The sequence below is a fragment of the Tenrec ecaudatus genome, chromosome 9 (assembly GCF_050624435.1).
Source record: "Tenrec ecaudatus isolate mTenEca1 chromosome 9, mTenEca1.hap1, whole genome shotgun sequence".
Classification (NCBI taxonomy): domain Eukaryota; kingdom Metazoa; phylum Chordata; class Mammalia; order Afrosoricida; family Tenrecidae; genus Tenrec; species Tenrec ecaudatus.
This window is the reverse complement of record NC_134538.1, coordinates 85,096,065-85,119,303: the sequence shown is the minus strand read 5'-3', so window position 1 is coordinate 85,119,303 and position 23,239 is coordinate 85,096,065. Positions and strand designations below refer to the sequence as shown.

The 23,239-nt window shown below is 41.9% G+C and overlaps 1 protein-coding gene across 3 annotated transcripts in view; it reads left to right on the top strand.

Moving 5' to 3' along the window:
- KLHL7 (kelch like family member 7) overlaps window positions 1-23,239 on the top strand; it is a 64,305-nt gene that overhangs the window by 2,934 nt on the left and 38,132 nt on the right. For all 3 annotated transcript variants that reach the window (XM_075558306.1, XM_075558307.1, XM_075558308.1), the window contains exons 2-4: window positions 18,012-18,114; window positions 20,242-20,335; window positions 20,622-20,746. In XM_075558306.1, the coding sequence (XP_075414421.1) occupies window positions 18,012-18,114; window positions 20,242-20,335; window positions 20,622-20,746 (322 nt within the window). The remainder of the gene's footprint in view (window positions 1-18,011; window positions 18,115-20,241; window positions 20,336-20,621; window positions 20,747-23,239) is intronic.

The window sequence follows — 23,239 nt, the reverse complement described above, 5'->3', positions numbered from 1 at the left end:
GTCTTTTGACTGCAGATTTCCCCAGTGTAATAGGTCACTTGATTTTCTGGCTGCTGCTTCCATGGGTATTAACTGTGAGTCCACAGAAAATGAAATAGCTGGCAGCTTTCATCTTTTCTCCATTTGTCATTATGTTGCTCTTTGGCTCAGTTGTGAGAATTTGTGCTTTCTCTATGTCGAAATGTAATCCATTCTGAAGTCACTGGGCTTCATCAGTAAGCTCCTGAACTCCTCTTCACTTTCAGCCACCAAGGTTGTATTATCTGTAGTTTGCAGGTTGTTAATAAGCCTTTCTCCAGTCCTGATGCCACTTAATTCTTCATACGACTCAGCTTTGGGATTATTTGTTCAGTTTACAAATTGAATACATGTGGCGAAAAGATACAGCCCGGACACACACCTCTCCTGAGTTTAAGCCATGCAGTATTGCCGTCTGTTTGACTGACTGCCTCTTGGTCTATGTATATGTTTGCGTAAGCACAGTCAGATGTTCTGGAATTCCTATTTTGCACAGTGTGATCCATAATCTATTATGTTCCACACAGTTGTAGAATGCCTTTGCATAGTCAATTAAATAAGTAAATATTTTCTTGATATTTTCTGCTTTCAGCTAGAATCCATCTGACACCGACAGATTGTTTCACGTTCTCTTCTGAATCTGGCATTAACTGCTGGCAGTTCTCTGTGGATGCAATAGTGTTATTCCTTTGAAATTATCTTCAGCAGACTCGTGTATGTTATTGATGGTGTTTGATAATTTGCACATTCTGTTGGGTCCCTTTCTTTAGAAGAGTCACAGATCTATCTCTTGCTGTTGGCCGACCAGGTAGCTATCTTTTAAAGTTCTTGGCATAGATGAGTGAGTGCTTTCAGCATTAGATTGGTTTGTTGAAACATCTCAATTGTCAGTAGTTGATAGGAATTGGCCAAAAGAGACATTGATCTGTGCCAGAGGAATATTTGAGAGAAGACCAAGTCTATGTGTTCTTGTTCCTTGATGAAAATTTTTATGTTATGACTATTTCTTTGCTTCCTGCTGTGACCTTACTTTGAGCATCAAGGTTAAGGAGTACCTAGATGACAAGAAACATTATTAGAAGGTTTGAGAACAGTTTGTTTTGAATACCTGCGCTCCAGTCCATTAACTGGTTTTGTGATCTTAGATAACATGATTTAATTAATTTCATCTCTTTACTGTAGTGTGGTGGTCATTCTAATCCAGAGGCATGGTTCTGCCGAGCCAGGCACCTCAAGTTTTTAAGGAGCCTTTTCCTCACTCCTTTCTGTCATCACTAGTCTTTTCTTTTTAAGTAACTTTTCAATGAAATATAGGGTACACATAAGATGATACAAACTCAGTGAATTATTACAGCATGCTCACATCACCCACATCAAGAAATAGAACATTGTGTGCATAAGCAAATGAGGTGAAGAAAGCCGATGGTGCCCAGCTATCAAAAGATAAAGCGTCTAGGGTTTTAAAGGCTTGAAGATAAACAAGCAGCCCTCTAGCTCAAAAGCAACAAGCCCACATGGAAGAAGCACACCAACCTGTGTGACCACAAGGTGTCAAAGGGATCAGGTATAAGGCATCAAAGAACAAAAAAATCATATCATTGTAAATAAGGGGGTGTGTAGAGTGGAGACCCAAAGCCCATCTTTAGGCAACTGGACACCCCCTTACTGAAGGGTCGTGGGGAGGAAACAAGCCAGTCAGGTTGTAGGGTAGCAACGATGAAACATACAACTTTCCTCTAGTTCCTAAATGCTTCCTTTTCCCTATCCTCCTGCTCCCCACCCCACCCCCCCACACACACTATCATGATCCCAATTCTACCTCACAAATCTGGCTAGACCAGAGGATGTATACTGGTACAGATAGGAACTGGAAACACAGGGAATCCAGGACAGATGACTCCTTCAGGACCAGTGGTGAGAGTGGCAATGCCTGGAGGGTAGAGGGAAGGTGGGGTGTAAAGGGGGGACCGATGACAAGGATCTACATATAACCTCTTCTTTGGGGAACAGACAACAGAAAAGTGGGTGAAGGGAGAACAGTGTAAGATATGACAAAATAATAATTTATAAATTATCAAGGGTTCATGAGGGAGGGGAAAACGAGCTGATATTAAGGGTTCAAGTAGAAAGCAAATGTTTTGAGAATGATGATGGCAACCTATGTACAAATGTGCTTGACACAATGGATATATGTATGGATTGTGATAAGAATTGTACGAGCCCCAATAAAATGTTTTTTTTTAAAAGAAAGAAATAGAACATGACCAGTACTCCAGTTAGATAGTGTGCACCTTTCCCCTTTCCCATTAGGTTCTAGGTTCCTGTCTTCCTTACAGAGCCTAAAATGTTGCTCCTATGGCTGAAACTCCTTCCAACTCATAGATGCTTTTGTTTTCACTGCAACTTCCTCAGGGATCCTTTCCCAAGTGTCCTGTTCTACTCCAAGCCCTCTGTTACATACATGGCAGCACCTTCTCTGTTCCCTCATGAATTTGTCTTTCTAAAAGCACTAATCACATTGTAGTTTCCATGTCTTTGCTACTAGACTCTAAGTTCCGTAAGAGCAGAGCCTGCCTGCCCTATTCTATTTGCCAACATCTAACACATAGAATGCCTGAATTACTGAACAATAGCATTAATGTCAGATGCCAGTAACATTTTGCTAAAGGTATTTTGTAAATGGGTGCGGCTGACCCAGGCTGTTTGCTATAGACAATTAGGACTGTAGACTGTCCTTTCAAGATGCACAACATCCTCCAAAGGCCACACCAGAAGAATTCAATTCGGAAATCCCACTAAGCGAATTGGATTTTACACACCTGTTAAGCAGACTAAAGGAACTGAAATACTCCTTTGGGTTAAGGCTGAAAAGCCCCAGTGTGAGAAGAAGCCGGTGACTACTATCCCAAGGTTATGGATTTGGAAACCATTGGACTTTGGTTCCAATCTCTTGCTTTGTCTAATAAATGGGAACTCAAGACTATATATTTGCTTTTTTCATATGCTCTTTGCTTTTAAATGACAGGTCTTGGGCCAGTAGGCATAGTTTTACCTTTGTAAGTGAGCAGTATTAAAAATTTTGCCCCATCTCCAACCTTTATTGTTTGCATAAATAGTGTTCAATCCCTTAAGTACAAATCAATAATCCATATATTTTAGTCCAAAAAGCTATCATGTACATGTATACTTTCTTTTTCTCAAATTTTAAATTGTTTATCAAATTTTAAATTGTTTATCATTGGCTAAATTAATGATAACTATTAATAGAATTACCATATGCCCCTTGGGAAGAATTTATAATGTTCCCCAATACAATGATACGGATGTCTCTAAAATGAACCAGGGATATATATAAACCATAGATATATGAATGGATTTTGGGCTTGCACTTAATCATAGCTCTAATCTGAAAAAATTTCGTTCTTGTGATGTGACCCTACTCAATCCTTACCTTCATGAAGAGCTCACTGAAGATGTGGGTGCAATAGCAAAGTGTGATATAGAAATCATGGTGCCCTGCTATCAGAAAGGACAGTGTTTGGGGTCTTAAAGGTCTGTCTTAAAACAGGTGAGGTGACAGCCAATTCCACACGGAAGAAGCACACCAGTTTGTGACTCAAGGGTTGTAAATAAAATCCAAGACTAGAGGAGGGAATGCATTGGAGCTTAAATTCTGAGCACTGAGATTTCAGAGGCTATGGATGGTAGGAGGAGCTCTGGTAGCATAGTGGTTATTCATTGGGCTGTTACCCATAAGGTCAGCAGCTTTTACACCAGCCACTCCAGAAAGACCAGTAAACAGTTACAGGCCTGAAACTCTGCCCTGTCTTATAGGTTCACTGTGAGGCAGCATTGTCTAATGACAGTGAGATGCATGGCCGGGAAAGCCCAAAGTCTATTTGCAGTGTCCTGTGTGGATTAAGGCTCCAGTGAGTCCCCTCTGATCATTGACCAGGGATGTGAATAGTCTTGCTATCAGACAGAGTGAACTGGCAAGTGGATTAATACAGGTGTTGTTAGTAAATTAAAATTTAACACATTATTTACCTTCCCCTTTTTGGGGGGGTTGTGGCTGCAAATTTTATTGATAAACAAATAGCACCAAGCCCCTGGGGCTGCTCCCGTGGAGGGGACCCCCAGGCCCCCTTTTAACCCATTTTAAATTTGTTTGAACTTTCAATTTCTGCTTACTTTTGATTGGGATTTTTGTTTTGTTACTTGTTTTTCTTTATATGAAATCCAGGATAGGTAAATATACAAAAATGCTAACTGGATGAATAGTTTCTTAGGGTTATGGTTGGGGGAAAGAGAGAAATGAGTGCAAGAAAGAAAATAATTTAAAATTGATTGTGGTGGTGATGGCACAACTCTTTTAAAATGCTAAAACACTTTAATTGTGTGATGTGAATTATATTCCAATAAAACTTTTTTTTAATGGGTGCAGCACTACATCAACTGGGAGCCAACAGAAAGTCTAGCTAGTTTCAGAAGAGAATGCAGCATAGGGATATCATTGCTAATATTAAATAGATGGATTTGGGCTGAAAGTAGAAAATACCAGAAAGGTGTTTGTTTTCTTGTATTTTATTGACTGTGCAGAATCTACACGTTGACCAAAAGTCAGTCTTTTTAACAGAACGAGGGAAAACTGCATGGTTTAAAATCAGGGAAGGTGTGCTTCAAGATGAATGCTTTCACCCTCCTTATTCGCTCTATGTGCTAGGCAGGTAGCCCAAGAAGCTGGACTGTGAAGAAGAAGGCAGCATCAGGATTGGAGGAAAGCTTATATAGTCACAATCTGATGTGCTGATGATACAACCTAGCTTGCTGAAAGCAAGGAGGACTTGAAGCCCTTGGTGATAGATCAAGGAAGGAAGCACTGCTTGTGCAGCCTTACGGTTGTTGTTTTGTTTGAGCCCATTGTCTCAGCCGCTGGCCAATCCATCTTGAGATTCAGGTACACCTAGCCAAATGTAACTCTTCTGTTCCTTTTGTTCTCTGGCAGGAGGAGGCTAAACTGCCCAGGTCCCAACATTCTTTGAGTGTCAGTGTGTTAGTCCGGTACACTAGAGAAACAAATCTATAGGCGCACATGTGTATAAGAGAGGGTTTTATATAAAGAGTAATTGTACATTAAGAAAACATCCCAACTCAGTCCAGTCCAAGCCCTTAAGTCCAGTATTAGCCCATATGTCCAATACCAATCTATAAAATCCCTTCAGACTCACGAAACATGTGCAGTGATGCCAGGTGCCGGAAGATCACAGGCCAGTGGGTGGGAAGTCTTGTAGATCCAGTGGCATTGTAAGCATCTCAGCACTGGCAAGGGGTCTCCACGTGGCTTTTCCAGGTCTAGGGTTCTGGCTGCATCAGGATAAGCCCATGGGTTCTTCTTTGGGATTTCTCGAAGGGAGTCAGCCTTGTCAGTGGAGTCTCCAAGGAAATCACTTCCCAGATTCTCAGGAGAAGGCCATGCTTACACAGAGGCCTCATTGGCTATGATCTGATTGACAGACAAGGCTCCACCCCTTCACTCTTAATCCTTTCAAGTTCCAAATTGACACAAGATTATGTAACTGCCACAATCAGTATATCTAAATAGAATCCACTGTTCCTGAAATAGAAGAAAAAATTTTAATAACTTTTTTTTTAAATTCACTTTTTAGTGAGTAACTTAAGTGAGATAGTGACAGGAACCTCTTCCATTCCTTGTTCCTAGACTAATTCTGACTGTAGAGAAACCATTCTCAATATGTAAATTATATAAAATCAGGAAAAAAAATGAAAACTCATTAATATAAATCTTAACCTGGAAGAAGCTCCAGTTGACCAAGGGGAGTGTGCCTGGAGGCAGAGCAAGGAGCTGAGGGAACTGGGAGAGGAGAACCTTGCTGGCTCTCTTGAGCTCCTATCCGTCTTTCCTCTGGCTTTGTCAATGAGATGACAGGTTGCTAATCTAATTTGGTTAGCGTTTAAGACATTGTAGTTTTATTAATGGTGAGATTACTTACTCTGGAGACCTACATTGTCCTGCAGAAGCAGGCCATGTGCTAAATAAGCAGGACAGGTCGGTAAGGCTGATGGTGGACTCCCCTGTAGGACGTATGAATATACAGATGAAGGATTTAGCTTATGCAAGGTTGAACTATGATTTTGATTATACGAGGCTGAATAGAAAGCCAACATGGGTGTAACAGGTAAAGCTTCATTTTTCACTTTATTTTGCCAGAGAAACACTGAATATGGGGGGAGAGGACTGTCAGTAATGTAGTTTATTAGGTCTCATTTGGCTGCTCATGTTTACACAGGCTCCCTGAGTTGAGAATCTCAGAGGATAGAGTAGTAACATTCAATTGTCAAAGCCCCACTGCAGGGGCAGTGAATGGGTCTGGTAAAAAGGTGGGGAAGATACTGGTAGGATTCACCTGTGAGTCACCATGAACAGGATTCCCCAGAATGCCATCCGGCTGTGTATAAAATGAGCGTATGAGAAGCAGGAGGGAGCATCTCATTACTGGGATAGCCAGGAGTGGAATGTGTGTCTTCTGAACCTGCGATCTCTGCAGTGAACCTCCTGGATCCAGAAGACAGCTATCACATCAGAGGAGCAGCAGCAGAACCAGGAGCCCCAGCATGGAACAGAGTAATGCACTTCCCAACCCACAAGGCAAGCTGAATGCTGGCTTGCAGATTGAGGCGCCTCTGTGCACTTAATTGGGGGGATTGGACTGACTGACCCTCAGAAGTGAGCTGAGTAACCTGGGTGTGAAGCTTATTGGATGGTGCCTGTGGGCACTTAATTCTGGGAGCTGGGTTTGCTGACTGACCCTTTGGACATTTATTAGTGAACCTGAAAGAACTTTATGACATCTCCTGATAAACATCTTAACCCTGAGCATTTCTTACTGGTATTACAGCTTATAACTTCCTTAATAAGCCCTTTAATCATGAATTTTGTCTGTGAATTCTGTAAAGCCATTGCAGTGCATATGAAAATATAGACATCAACGAAATAATATTAAGATATCACACCCACCTCCGATAGAAGTAGACTAAGTAGTTTTAAGGTGTTTTTTTTGTTTGTTTGTTTTTCCAAGTAGTTTTAAGTTTAAGACAAATTTGCCTTTTGGACTGTCTGGTTCTTACTGGCACCAGGAGTGATTTGCTATATCTTATATGCCATAACCCAATTGTAGACAAAATCTCTTCTTTTGGTTTCTGTTATTATGAGGAATTCAGGCAGGAATTCTCAGTAGACTGCTTAAAAAAAGGTGCTGGAACAAAATAAACACTATCAGAAAGAAGAGTGTTCTGGTTATAATTAGAATTTCAGCTCCATTTGAAGCTAACTATAAAAGCATTTAAAGCTCTGTCTTGTTCCTGAGTAATTAAAGAGATTATCACTCCAGTTCTCAGAGGACTTAAACATGGGCGTTTTGCTGGTATCTGTCTTGACATCTTAACATGCCTGGACTGTATGTGCCCTTCCACATGCCAGCTGTGTCCAGCATAGAATAGGGAAAGCCATCTTCTCATCAGTATTAATAATTCTTCCATAGGAGGGATCAAAAAAGGGTAAACACTTTTTCCTATCCTCTTGAAAATATTGAGAAAAATCTGAATGGGAGGAAGCCTCTAACTACCTGCCCCCAACTTTCAGCTCTCTAACTTAGCCCAAGAACAAGCTGGGGTGTTGCTGTTTCCTTGTGGGTAGGTCAGAGCAGTACTGTTTCTGCCTTTATGAGACTGCTCTCCCCCAACAATAACTCTTCTGTATATTCTCCTAAAACCAATGTAGGATATAATTCTTATTTCAGAAACGTCGTTACTCATAGCAACCCTGTGTTCAACAGAATGAGACACTGTCCATGAGGTCCTGCCCCATCCTCACACTTGCTATATTTGAGCCCATTATTGCAGCCACTGTGCCAAACCATCTCACCGAGGGGTGTCTTCTTTTCTGCCGACCCATCACTTTTAATGAGCACGGTGCTCTTTTCCAGGGATTTAGCTCTCCTAATAACACACCCCCAGTAGGTGAGACAAAGTCTTGCCATCCTTGCTTCTAAGGAGTTGCTTGGTTATATTTACTCCAAGAAAGATTTATCTATTGAAATGGATAGATACCTAATTAAGTTAACTCCAGGCCTTGAGTTACCCTTGCCAGAAAGTTTCTTTCCATATCCTATTTAAGTTTTCTCAAGTGATGTCATTCACAAAAACCCTGATGGCATAGTAGATTAAATGTTGCATCGCTAACTCCAAGGTCTGTGTTCAAATCCCCCGGCCACTCTTCAGGAGGAAGGAAAAGGAGATCTGCTGCTGTAAAGAGAAACAGTCTTCAAGACCCCAAGAGACTGCCCTGCTTTGACTGTTCGGGTCCTGCGGATGGGAATAGACTCTGCAGCAGTGTTTGGCTTAGAGATGCCATTCACAGTTCTCCAGCTGTACTGCAGTGGACACAAGTGATAGTTTAAAGCGCTTTATTATAATGCCATACTGGCAACATAAACTCCCTTACATTTGACTTGTTATGAACTTGCTCGTTATTAAACTTTCAAAGAAATTGTAGTCTCACATCCGTGATCATCTTAATTAAAATGAAAAGCTATTAAACCCCTCAGGACCAATAATGAGAGTAGTAATACCAGGAAGGTGGGAGACAAACAACAGAAAAGTGGGTGAAGGGAGAGAATGGTTGGTGTAAGATATGAAAAAAAAAAGTAATTTATAAATTATCAAGGGGTCATGAAGGGGGGAGGGGGTGGGGGTAATGAGCTGATACCAAGGGCTCAAGTAGAAAGAAAATGTTTTGAAAATGATGATGGCATCACATGTACAAATGTGCTTGACCCAATGGATGAATGGATTGTGATAAGAGCTGTAAGAGCCTCCAATAAAATGATTTTAAAAACAAACAGGTTATGGAAGTCCAAATACTTGCTCTCCTTGGTTTCTCACACTGCTCAATCTCTGCTTCAAGAGGTTATTGTTTGGACTCTCTCTCTCTCTCACTCTCTCTCTCACTCACTCACTCTCACTCACTAACTCTCTCACTGACTCACTGACTCACTCTCGCTCACTAACTCACTCTCACTGACTACCTCACTCACTCTCTCACTGACTCACTCTTTCACTCACTCTCACTGACTCACTAACTCACTCTCACTGACTCACTCTCACTCAATAACTCACTCTTTCACTCACTCTCTCACTGACTCACTAACTCACTCTCTCACTGACTCACTAACTCACTCTCACTATCTCACTCTCTCACTCTCATTGACTCACTCACTCTCACTCAATGGCTCACTCTCACTGACTCACTCACTTTCTCTCACTCACACTCACTAACTCACTCATTCTCTCACTAACTCTCTCACTAAGTCACTCACTCACTCACACACAAAAGATAAAAAAATAAGAAGAGGTTGTTGTTTGAACTTTATTGTGCATTACGTTAAGGATTGCAGAGCAGATTATCACCTCTACCCTCAACAATTTAGTTGCATTTTGTTCCTCTTCGTCCATTGCAGTCGCTTCAGTGTACAATCTCTTACCCCACTTCCTCCCTGTGTTTCCTGTTGTCCTCGCTCCTAACCCTCTGAGCGTCCTGCCTGGGTGAGTGCTGTCCGCTCTCATCTTCAGTGGAGCTCAGTCCCAGACCTCAAGCATAAGGGCCATGGTTTGGGGACCCCATCAATCTACTCTACCATCAGCCTGGTTTCTTTTATAATTTTGAGTTTTGTACCACACAAAAGACACTTATTTATGTGCTTGTGCAGTCAGGGGACATTACCAGCTGCAACCTGGGCCGTCTTCCTCGGGAAGGGATTTAATTAGTTTAGCACCTCCAAAAGCTAAATTTTTCAAGCTTCGAGGTAATTACAGCAGACCTTGAGTTGTTACCTACAACTTGCAGTTAGGAATTAACTCTGTAAAGCCTATTAAAGTAAAAATTTGAGGTACAGTGGGTCATAGTGCAAATGGGAACTACTCTGTGAAGTACATCAAAATGTTATGGTATTTTTATGTTACAGATGCTTTTAGTGTATCTGGATATATTCCTTTAATTTCTGTTTTAGACTTAGAAAGATACATACTAAACCATTTGACTCCATCAGATATGAATTGTACCCAACTATTGGGACTGAAGGGAGCCCTGGTGGCATAGAGAGTACACGTTGAGCTGCTGTCCTTGTAGCTGCAGCTTGGAACTACCAGTGACTCCAAGGGAGAAGGACGAGGCTTTCTCCTCCCATCCAGAGTTATCATCTCAGGAACGTGCAAGGGCCATTCTGCTCTGTTCTGTAGGGTCACTATGCTTCAGAATTCACTCGATGGCAGTGAGTTTGATTGAAGTCGAATTTACATACAAGTTCGACTTAAAGACTGATTTAGGAACAGACCTTGTGTGTAAGCACAGCAGCCTCCCCATACCCATCCTACACCCACACACCTAAAAAGATATGAGCACATCTCCTCGCTCTGTGTAAGCATTAGCCCGAATGCCAAGACATACAATCCTAACCCACATTTATATACTTGCCAGCCAAAACCAGATTCATAGATTTCTGGGAGGTAGAGGGCTTTCAAAGAAAACACGAGAGAAGAAAACCATGACTTTTGACTTGGACATGATCCCAGCTTTCATTGGCTGTCAAGAAGCTAATATAGCGGCACCATTTACCAAATATGGAAGGGACTCCATCCATAGTTAATGGTGCTTCTCTGGCATTCGGTATGCTGTTTTCCTTGGGTATTATTTGACATTTGCCAGGATGATGTACTCAGTCACCAGGTCTCCTATAGTTTTCCTTTCTTCCCCTTACTGTCCATCCTGTTCCTTTAAAACATAATTTCTCATTTTTGTTTGAACCTGGCACCCCAGTGTTGAAATGGCTGAGTTCTGCCCAGTAACATTCTTCCCACCCTTCCAGGTTCACCAGGGTTTCAATCCTCCCCATGACTTGCAGTTTATGTCCCCAGAATGTTCCTTTCTTGCTCTTGAATTCCTTATATGTAGAATTCTTGTCACTCAGTCAAGTCTTCCCTCTTTTCACCTACATCTGTGTCAGCTGAAGATGCCTAAGAGATTCCGCCAAGGCCTGGAGATGTTCTTATACAGCACGAACATCAGGATCTGCAATGCCTTTCCTGTCCTCCCCTCCCCTCCTCCCCTCTTCTCTCTTCAGTATTTGAATTCCAGGCCTTGGAGTCCAGGGAGCAAACGTGTTCTTTTCTGTTACCTGTTGTTAGTTGCCATCGAGAAGGAAGCACTGCCTGGTCACGTGCCATCCTCACAGTTGTGTTTGAGCACATTGTTGCGTCCACTGTCAGTCCATCCATGTCCTTTCTGTCTCATGCAGAGCTAATATTTACGTTAGAATACTTTTCTACCTTTGGATCTTGGGTTCAGGTGCTCATTTTACTAGCACCTGCCTTTCTCTAGCACAGTGGTTCTCAACCTTCCTAATACTGTGACCCTTTAATACAGTTCCTCATGTTGTGGTGACCCCAGCCATCAAGTTATTTTCGTTATTACTTCATCGCTGTAATTTTTTTTGCTACTGTTATGAATCGTGTGACATCTGTGAAAGGGCCGTTCAACCCCCACAGGTGGATAACTGCTGCTGCCGTGCCTTTCTTACAGAATCTCCCACACCACCACAGGAAACGTACGTGGCGTCTGTGTGTGTAGGGTTGATTAGGTACTGCTGGCTTCACTGCCCTCAGTAGGGCGATGGTAGTGATGGGGAAGCCCAGCGTCTACTTTAGGCCTGGATGACGTTTGGGTTATCTTAGGTTCCCTGGTGCCTTCCCTAGAGCCTTATTCCCACAAACTCACCCGATACGACCCACTGTGCTGTTGAGTCCATTCCCACTCAAAGCAACCCAGAAGGACAGACAGTAAACGTGCCTCCCAGCTTTCCCGGGCTTTCCACTCATGGAAGCAAACAGCCACATCCTTCTGCTTCAGAGCAGCTGGGTGGTGTGAAGCACAGACCTTTCAGAGAGCAGCTAAGTGCTTAACCACCGTGCTGCATGTACCTTTTCTGCCTTCCCACCCTATACTGCTGCTAAAAACAAAACCAAACTCACCACCTTTGAGGCCATTCTCACTCATGGCAACCCTGTAGAACAGGGTACAGACAAGTAGAAAGCCTTATCTTTCTCCAGAGGAGCGGCTAGTATTTTGAATCCTGATCTTGTGAATCACAGCCCAACACAAAACCAGTACACCCTCAGGGCGCCTGCTGTTAGTTGTGCTTTAGTGTGTGCAGTCAGACTGCTCCAGAGAGTTTTCAAGCCTGTGGTCTTTCAGAAGCAGATCTCTAGGCCCATCTTCCAAGGTGCCTGTCAGTGTGTTTGAACTGCCTGCCTTTTGGTTGGTAGCGCAGGACTTACTGTATATACTCGAGTATAAGCCGAGTTTTGTTTTGTTTTTCCTAAAGTTTGCAGTTTATTCATGCACTGAGCAAACAAAAGTTCACAGTGTTGGTGCCAGGCATAAGCACAGCCAATGCCAAGGCACCTGAGAGACTTGCACTGGCACACAATGCCCGTTGTGGGTCAGCTATCACCATGCCTTTTCTTTCCAGCACCAGAACCCTTCTGCAGAAGGCCCCCATGTAGAACCACTAAGGTGAGGTGGAGGTCTGGGAGGGCTATTTCCCAAGCCCCAATAACCTCCTCTCGTGGAGGCGAGCGTCCCCTCTTGTCCAGTCCTCTCATGTCTGACAGTCTGGAAGATGTGTCACATGGCTGGGACCACCACTGATAGTCTGCAGCTCCTCGGCGAGCCCCTGGGTCCTCTTCTGTGCAGTGTGGCTTCCCGGGGGCAGCATATGCCATGGTCGTCAAGCTCATTTGAAGGCTCCTGGTGGCTGCTAACTAAATCGACTGTGGTTCCACGGGAGGAAAGACCTTATAACCTTCCTCTGCAGGTGGCAGCACAGAGCCCTCTGGCGCAGCTCTCCCCGGACGTGGGGTGTGTGTGAATCAGAATCGACTCTCCGGCACACTGCAACAGTTGAAGCAGCCTGTCTGGCCCTCACTCGCTGCTTCATTAGGTTTCCTGGGGCAAAGGCTCTCCTCCGCTGTATGCAGATCCCCTTATTTTGACTAGCTTTCTTTTTTCCGAAGCATTGATCATTTTCTAATGTATTTTTTGGCGACTCTGAGTGATGCAAATGATTGATGTGCTACTCTGCTGAGTTTGGATGTTCGAGAAAGAATGACCTGGCAATCAGCCTCTAAATAAGCAGGCATTACATGCTGGGCAGCAGTCCACATGGTAGACAGATGAAGACCAGCAGCAGCTCCTCAGGGGAGAAGTCAGGGCTGTCTATGTGGGTCAACAGTTAACAGTCTTGGAAACACTGAGTCAGCACTGACTGATGGAGGTGAGGAGACCCACTGGGGGCTGTGAGTCAACACTGACTCCATGGAGGTGAGGAGACCCACAGGGGGCCATGAGTCAGCACTGACTGATGGAGGTGAGGAGACCCACTGGGGGCTGTGAGTCAACACGGATTCCATGGAGGTGAGGAGACTCACAGGGGGCCATGAGTCAGCACTGACTGGTGGAGGTGAGGAGACTCACAGGGTGCTGTGAGTCAGCACTGACTCCATGGAGGTAGGAGACCCACAGGGGGCCATGAGTCAGCACTGGCTCCATGGAGGTGAGGAGACCCACAGGGAGGGGGCGTTGTGAGTCAGCACTCACTCCATTAAGATGAATTTTTCAGCACATTTTTTTTAACATTTTATTAGGGGCTCATACAACTCTTATCACAATCCATGCATATATATACATCAATTGTATAAAGCACCTCCTAACATTCTTTGCCCTAATCACTCTCAAAGCATTTGCTCTCCACTTAAGCCCTCTGCATCAGGTCCTCTTTTTTTTCCCCCTCCCTCCCCGCTCCCCCCTTCCTCATGAGCCCCTGATAATCCACAGATTGTTATTTTGTCATATCTTTCCCTATCCGGAATCTCCCTCCCCCTTCTCTGCCGTCCATCTCCCAGGGAGGAGGTCACATGTGGATCCTTGTAATCGGTTCCCCCTTTCCAACCCACTCACCCTCCACTCTCCCAGCCTTGCCCCTCACATGCCTGGTCCTGAAGGTATCGTCCACCCTGGATTCCCTGTGCCTCCAGTTCCCATATGTACCAGTGTACAACCTCTGCCCTAGTATCCAGGATCTGGGGGAAAGCTGTCTTCTTCGTCGGTACTACATCACACCCTGACTGACCTGTCTCCTCTCCTAAACCCCTCTGTGAGGGGATCTCCAGTGGTCGACACTTGGGCCTCGGGTCTCCACTCTGCACTTGCCCCTTCATTCACTATGGTATGTTTGTATATGTATACACACACACACACACATATATATATATATATATATATATATATATATATATATATATATATATACTTTTTTTTTTACATGACGCCTTATACCTGGTCCCTTTGGCACCTCGTGATCGCACCGGCTGGTGTGCTTCTTCCATGTGGGCTTTATTGCTTCTGAGCTAGATGGCCGCTTGTTCGCCTTTAAGACCCCAGACACTCTCTTTCGATAGCCGGGCACCATCAGCTTTCTTCGCCACATTTTTTCAGCACATTCTTAATGCAGGTTTTTTTTTGTAAAATTGGGTGCCTCACCTGATATTCTTTTTGGCTTATACTCGAGTATATATGGTACCTGATTGTGCCTTTCTTACTACCTATGTAACCTGAGCTGCTTCCTCTTCCCTTTTCAAATCTGTTCTGTTATCAGGTGATTTAGCTATCCCCATCTTTAAGGCAGGTCCTTTAATTATTTTATTGATCCTGTTGAGCATTAAGAGAGAATCTTAAAAGGTTGCCTAGATACAGATACTTCCTAGGAAGTTGATTCAGGAGTTTTCACTTATCTTCCTTGAATCTCTTTGGTCCTTATAACAGTAACCACAAAAAATACCTCATCCCCACCCCCCTTCCCATCCTGTATTGAGTGTATCTGTTTCTTCTCTCAAAGCTTATTGGCCTGACTTGTCATATGTTTCCTTCAAAGGAGAAACTCTCTTTTCCCTCTAGCTCAATCTGGGCATCTTCCTTTGTTTTTTCCTTTTGTTTTTTCACTTCCTTACTCATATTGCTGTGTGCTTAAGTCCAGTCTGGTTTTTCTTGCTTTTCTGGACAAGCATGATTCCTTGAGAGGGCTTCAAAATTTTTAATTTTGAACTTTGGACTTACTATGTCTCTATTGAGACTTTTTTAGCATCTCATTCCAAGAAGATAGTTTACCTTCAACCTAATAAGTATTCTACTTCCATTTATGTCTTGAGTGATTTGAATTCACCAACCCAGATATAGTTTGTGTTAGACTAGAGAAACAAATCCATGGACACACATAGGTGTATAAGAGAGAAATTTATATACAAGAGCAATTGAACATTAAGAAAACATCCCAGTCCAGTCCAGATCAAGTCCATAAGTCCAATATTAGCCTATATATCCGACAGTAATTTATAAAGTCCTCTTCAGACTCAGGAAAACACATGCAATGATGCCAATTGTAGAAGATCACAGGCCAGTGGGTAGAAAGTCTTTGGATCCAGTGGCACTGGAAACGCCTCAGCACTGGCAGGGGTCTCTGCATGGCTTCTCCGGCACCCAGGACTGCATCAGGGTGGGTCCGTGGGTTCTGTCAGCTGCTATGTCTCTCAGAGTGTGAGCTGAGAGTCTCCCACCTCCAAGGAGGAAAATGCTGGAATTCCCCCAATCCTTAGGGGAAGACTGCCCACACAGAAGCCTCATTAGCTATGACCTGATTGATAGGCTAGACTCCACCCCTACACGCTTAATCCTTAAATTGACAATGAGGTAAATACCACATAGTTTAATCTAGTCAGCTCAGGGATTTACATCCAGAGCCATCCTGAAATCCGCCCTGGGAGGGACTGATTTAAGAACTGTGTTGGCAAGCCATTCCTCAGTTCCCTCATTGCAAAATAGAGTCCTGCCTGACCAACATGCTAAAGAGCACAGAAACACGCCACCAACAATTAACAGTTAAAGGAAAAAGAAGGCAGTGAAGAATAATAATAGATAGACCGAAAGAAGATGTCATATGTAAGAGGAAACATGAGTTGTCAGTAATAATTTTAAAACATTGAACTAGACTCTACCAAAACTAATCTTTGATGGTGAGATTAAAATAAGATTAAGTCACACTAAGTATTTACTTATTTAATATTTGCCTATAGATTTAAAGGTGAAAAGAACAAAAAGATACTTCTATTATATGTATGTGTCATATAAACAGGGGACAGAAATAAAATTTACAGGGCTTTCTTTCAAGTGTTACCCAGTAAACATGTATTGTTTAACAGTCTGACTTGGCGGACTGCACCCGGATGTACTGAGTCCACATTTACATCCGTTTGGGAAATGGACAGAAGTCCAGAACGAGGTTTGTCATCAATCAATCTTCCACCTCTTTTGAAATGAGAAAACCACACATACTCTTGGGTTTTTCACATAGTGCTGTCCTTCCTTGTAAGCTGTTTTCAATATCAGAACAGTTTCTGTAGCATTTTTCCTGAGCAGGAAGTAACATTTCACAGCCACATGCTGTTCTCTTAGGTTGGCCTAATGGCCAACAAAGAATGGGGTTCAAGAAAAACTGCTTGTACGAAAAAATTCACTGTGACCAGCGAGAACCTTCCCAGGAAACACCACTGGGTGCACTAACCCGAAGTTGAGTTGCTCCATGCTTGCCTACCAGGAAATATGCACACTACTCCAAAAACTCCACTCTGCTTAGTACAACTCCGGTTTCCTGGGGGTACTCCCTTGTATTCTCCAACTTATGTAGGTTTTTGCCCCTTCCCATTTCCTGCTATGAACCCACACCACCTCCCCAGAGAGAGAAAGAAGCAGGGTGTTCTCTTTCTTGGTCAGCTCCATTTCTTGTTAAAACCAAGCAACCTGTTAAAGTATGGTCAAGTTGAAAGATTGCTTCTGCTTCTCATGAATTCCCCTAACCACACACCGTTGATTGAACCAGCGCCATTCAAAAAGATCTTATTTCCCCAACTTTCTGTACATTTATTCTCCTAAAACTCCTTATTCCTGAGTATGCCTTTGGAAAAGTTTTGGTAAATTTAGTTTATATTTCTCTCTCTGGTCAACTTTTTCATTGGTCTGATTTGCTCGCCTTTCTGTCAGTTTTCCCTCCCTCTGTCTCCCTCCCTTTCTTTTAGCATCCCAATTGGCCTGTTTTGGTAGTAAGCAAATAGTTTGCTTACTTTTGGCATAGTAGGTGGCAAAGTCACCTGAGAGCTGTACCTATTCTGTACTCACTCCCTAAGTAAAAAATAGTAAACTTGGGAGGGAAAAACAAAGAAACATTTCCTCTCATGAGCCTAAAGGGCCGAGTATAACTACCACATAGGGCTTCCCAGGTGGTGATCCTCAAAGGAACAAACTGCTGACCTTTTAACTCAGAGCTGAGTGCTTAACCACCAGGGCTCCTTAAATAGCCTTCTCTGTAGTAATTTCCATTCACACCCTGAACATTTGTTTATAGGCTTTATAATAAAATCTTCAAGCAACCGTCAAGTAAAAGTGAACTCTTGTTCACTGATTTATCTGCCTTCTCATTCTAAACCTTGTTTTCTTAATCAGAGTTTTATTTGTGTAGTAATAAAGTAGGAAATAGGTACAATAATAGTCTCAGCAAAACACCTAAAATGTGTTTCCTTCGTTGTCCAATTATGTGAACTCAAGTGCCAAATTTTGATACTCCGTGATGGCACTTGTGACATGTGTAAGCCCTTCCTGCATATGCCGTATATTTTAAACAAACTCTGTGACAGAAAAAAGACTTGCTTTCTATAGGAAATAGGGGAAAAGCATTTGCTAAGCACCTGTTTTATATGTGTTATTTAGCAAGACCTAGTGAGCCCCTTTTAATTTTATGTGTTTCTCTTTTGATTAGAAAACTTTGTGTGATGTTATTCTCATGGTCCAGGAACGAAAGATACCTGCTCACCGTGTTGTCCTTGCTGCAGCCAGTCATTTTTTTAATTTAATGTTCACAAGTAAGTATCTTTAACTAAAACATGCCATGATTTTTGCTGTAGGGTCTTTTAAACCCACTGCTACAAAGTCAATTCCAACTTGTCGTGAACCCTCTTTAGAATTTTTGAGGCTTTTTAAGGCTTTATGGGAGCAGACAGCCTCATCTTTCTCTCTTGGAGCAACTGATGGGTTTGAACCTTTGTTTGAGAGTGCTACCATGCTTCCTTGGGTCTTCTCAGGCCCTTCAAAAAGTTCATGAATATATTGTACTATCTTTTCACTCCATGTTTCCATGAACTTTTTGAAGCCTCTCATATATGAAAATATGCCATTTCCCTAGTTTTAAAAAGCACTTAAGAACCTTTAGGCCCATAGAACAGTTAAAACGGGTTAAAAATAGCATCATGATAATTCATCAATGAAAACTGTACTTTAGCCTTTTCACGAATATGGCGCCGAAGGCAAAGAAGGAAGCTCCTGCCCCTCCCAAAACGGAAGCCAAAGCAAAGGTTTTAAAAGCCAAGAAGGCCGTGCTGAAAGGCGTCCACAGCCACAAAAAAAAGAAGATCCGCACGTCACCCACCTTCCGGCGGCCCAAGACCTTGAGACTAAGAAGGCAGCCCAAATACCCTCGGAAGAGCGCCCCCAGGAGAAATAAGCTGGACCATTATGCCATCATCAAGTTCCCCTTGACTACAGAGTCTGCCATGAAGAAGATTGAAGATAACAACACACTTGTGTTCATTGTGGATGTCAAAGCCAACAAACACCAGATCAAACAGGCTGTGAAGAAGCTCTATGACATTGACGTAGCCAAGGTCAATACCTTGATCAGGCCTGACGGGGAGAAGAAGGCATATGTTCGACTGGCTCCTGACTATGACGCTTTAGATGTTGCCAACAAAATTGGAATCATCTAAAGTGAGCCTAGCTGGCTAATGCTAAATATAAACATTTTCAATATATAAAAAAAAGAAAACTGTACTTTAATTGGATTTAAAGGACAAATGATAAAGATAAAGCATCTACTTGAATGCCCAGGTGTTATTTTTAACTTCAGGAAGAAAGGCAAATGAGCAGATAAGTCTCATGGCATTTTATTTAGCATATTAAGCTTAAAAAGGAAAGAAATAAATGAATTATAGCTTGTACTCAGTAACTTGTGAGAGTTGGAACTCAATAACATCTTACACGTTTTCCATCTTTGACAGAGGACAGGCTTACCATTTTTCTAAATCTTGTTTCAATGGAAAATACTTGGTTTCCTTATTTGACAGATTTTTTGCCTGATATAGTTGTCAACTTTCACATGTTTTACTGCACTCGAAAAACCCTAGGTTTGGAATTGACTACCGAGTTCCAAGTTGTGGGTCTTCTGCTCAGTGCTGTTTATAAATTTGATCAGGTTAAATCATTTACCTGCCTCAGGTATTCTCTTTGGGACACTGGTAACCTACCAAGGTTTGTAGGAGGTGTGAGGTCTTTGCAGGCTATAGATGACTTCCCTATCACTGTCATTGTGTCTTAGGTTTTTATACGTGCTATAATTAGGAAATAATAATGATATATCAGAAACTACATTAATAATTTCAGTAAAATACTTCATAGGCTTGTTCAAGCTACATCAAAAGAACATTGCTAATTACAATTTAAAAGAGTACTGCTAAATTACTTTACAAGATAAGGATAAAAAAAAGATAAGGATAAATTTAATCTAGTTTTAAGACTTTTCCCTGGAGCTTTAAAAGAAGAGGCCCCAGGTTAGGGTGCAGGGGTTGAACATGTGGTTGCTAACTGAAAAGGCCCACTATCCTAACACATTCCGTGACGGCACAACTGCCCGTCTCCTCCCACAAAAGAAAACGTAGGGCAGTTTTATGTTCTCACATGGGGTCACTATGAGTCAAAATGTATTCAGTAGCATACGACAACACACCAGTTTTTCAGATGGCGTTCATGTAAAGCACTTCTCATCTGTAGACAGTGAATTTGTATTTATTATAGGAATATTGACTTTCTAGGTATTTTCTTCCAGAGAAGTTAATCCTGTGAGTTTTCCCCATATGTCACGTGGCCTGTACTGCTCTGGTTCCTCAGTTCCCCTAGTGGTCGTACTGATGCTGTTCATGCTTCTATCTTTCCGTTAGCAAACATGCTTGAGTCAAAGTCCTTTGAAGTAGAACTCAAAGATGCCGAACCTGACATTATTGAACAACTTGTGGAATTTGCGTATACTGCTAGGTGAGTTAAAGCTTGTGATTTAGAGGATTAAAGTTGACATCTGTATTGGAAAACCATTTTGGTTTTTTTTATTTTGGCGAAGTGTTGTAACTGACATCCACCAAATTTTTCAGAAAAAAGAACCTTAAGGACAAAAAAGGGGCTTGGGAATTCTATAGCATATTAAGTATAGGAAGGAAAGCATTAATTTTAGTTTAAAAGTATGTGCTAGTGGAATATATTCTGTTGTAATATAATTTAAATCATGAAGAAATGGTGGGAAATTAATAGTCACTTTAATTTTCAGGATTTCTGTGAATAGCAACAATGTGCAGTCTTTGTTGGATGCAGCAAACCAGTACCAGATTGAACCTGTGAAGAAAATGTGTGTTGATTTTTTGAAAGAGCAAGTTGATGCTTCAAATTGTCTTGGTAAGAAATCAAATATGTGTTTTAATAAGGAAGAAAATAGTTTTAAGGATCCTCATCTTGATTGTTGATCCCCTAGTACATTTCCTAGTAATGAATTTTAAGAGAAGCTTGGGGAGGGAGATATTTTAACGTGGGCAGTAACTGGTCCATCAAGTGTAAACTTTTTCAAGAATAGAATATGACTTTAATCTTTTTTTTTTTTAGTGTATACGCTATGGAGTAAAAGTTGCATTTTATGGTGGTGTGGTATATAACAAATATGAATATTAGCTTTTGCTTAAGACTTGGGTTTGCCAAAGTCTGTGCTACATATTTTACTTGCATTAACTCATTTAATCCTTCGCAGATGAGAAAACTGAGGTTACGCAAATTGCTTGAGGTCCCATAGCTAGTCTATGGAGGAGCCAGGCTTAGTATTCATGGCAAAGGGCTCAAATAAAAGGAATTGGGCTGGATGGAAGAAGGAAGGGGAGCAGCTATGCAGATGAATGTACTGATGAAAAATTTAAAAAGATAGCCATGCATTCACATCAGGGTTGGGGAGCTTTTTTCTGCCATAGGCTGTTTAGAAATGTGACAGCATTCACAAGACACGGTGGTCAAACATTTAACTAACTCATCCCTAATGTGATGGCTGGGACTGCCTCTCTTAGGTCAGGGGTCTGTGTGTAGAGCTGTTTTTGATGATGTCATGGGCAGGACACTCCCCACCCCGGTAAAGATCCCTGTATGGGACCTAAATGCCTACAATCAGTCCCCCATTGCTTCGGGACATAGTCTGGACTCAATTCATCAATAAGTATATGTAATCCTGATTCTTAAGTTTATGTCCCCCTTTATAAACAAATATAAAACATGATAATGTAATTACTTTAAGGGAAATCATGGAAGATGATGATTTGTGTTTATTTTTCTAACTTCCTAGTGCTTTAAATTTCTTACTTATTTGATTCAACTGGAAGGAAAATCAGATGGAGTAGGGAGCAGATGTGGAGGTAGAAAGCCTCTGGAGTGAGTTGGTGCTAAGCATATCTGAAGCCTTCTGAAGAAACCCGTTAGGAGTTTTACCTGGGGACAGCTTCTGTCATCCTTGTTGACAATGCTCGGAGGGAGGATCGCTCAGCTACCCCAAACCTGGTGAAGACAGTGACCGGCCAGCTGAGCTGCTGCCTGTTTTCTATTTAGCCTTGGCTGTGACTCTTGGAGATTCAGTTGGAGTAGAATTCTATCTTAGATTTCACTACTTGAGAATTAACTACTGTCTAGGAGATCACAACAACCTGTCTTTCACAAGTGCTAAAGGCACTAGGGCAGCTTACGGAATTGGAAGAAGATCATATAAAGTTAAAGGAAACCTAGTAGTTTCAAGAAGAGGAAATTAGCTATTTTGTTTCATAACATTTTGAAGCTTTTATTGAGAATTAAGTGAAGGTTTACAGAACAAATCATCATTTTTAGAGATTAACCTCTTGCCTGATATGTGATTGATAACTTGTTTCCTCAATCTGTGACTTCTCTGTTTACTCTTTTGGTGAGGTCTTTGGTGCACTTAAGTGTCTTTATTTTTAGGGGGTCTCGATCATCTGTTTTTACCTGTGTATTTTTTCATTATATTTATTGGTCTTTTTATGCCACATATTAGGGCCCCTAAGCCTGTCCCTATTATTTCATTGATGACCTTTCTAGTTCTAGGGTTTATATTTAGGCCTTTAATCTGTCTAGAATTCTTTTTTGTATATGGTGTGAGGTAGGTCCCATTTTTCATTCTTCTGCAGATGGAGATCCAATTTTCCCATCACTATTTGTTCCATTTAATGTGTTTTGCCCCTTTATGGGAGATCAGTCATCTGTAGATGAATGGATTATTTCTGAGTTCTGTGTTCTGTTCCATTTGTGTATGTATCTAGCATATTCCCAGTACCATACAGTTTGACCATCATGGCTGTATATCATGTATAAGCCAAATTTTTCAGCACTTTTTTTTTAATGCTGAATTCACACGTTTATTCATCAAAGGGATGGCACATTTTAGTCAGTACATATGCTAACAACATTTTGGCATACACAGTCACACATCAGGCAGTACATCAAAGGTGGCTTACCTTACTGGTGGAGAGCTCAGAGTGGCGTGGTGTCCTCTCTGTGGCTGCCACCAGTAGGGTTTTTATACATTAAGGTAAACAACTTTGCTTAGTCACACGTTACGCAATTGCCTCGTCTGGTAGGTTTTTTTCAGCACCTTTTTAATTGCCATTTTTGTGATAAAATTAGGTGCCTCGACTGATATTTGAGTCAGCTTATACTCGAGTATATATGGTAGAAGGTTTTGAGGTTGGGAAGTGAGAGGTCTCCTGTTTTGTTCTTATTTTTCTGGGCTTTCTAGTCTATACCTGCTTCTTATGGGAAAGAAAGAAATTTGTTATTGTTCTTATATATAGACCTCAAGTTACACATGTTCTCTTTAAGATGACGAACCCTAGTAGTGTAATTAAT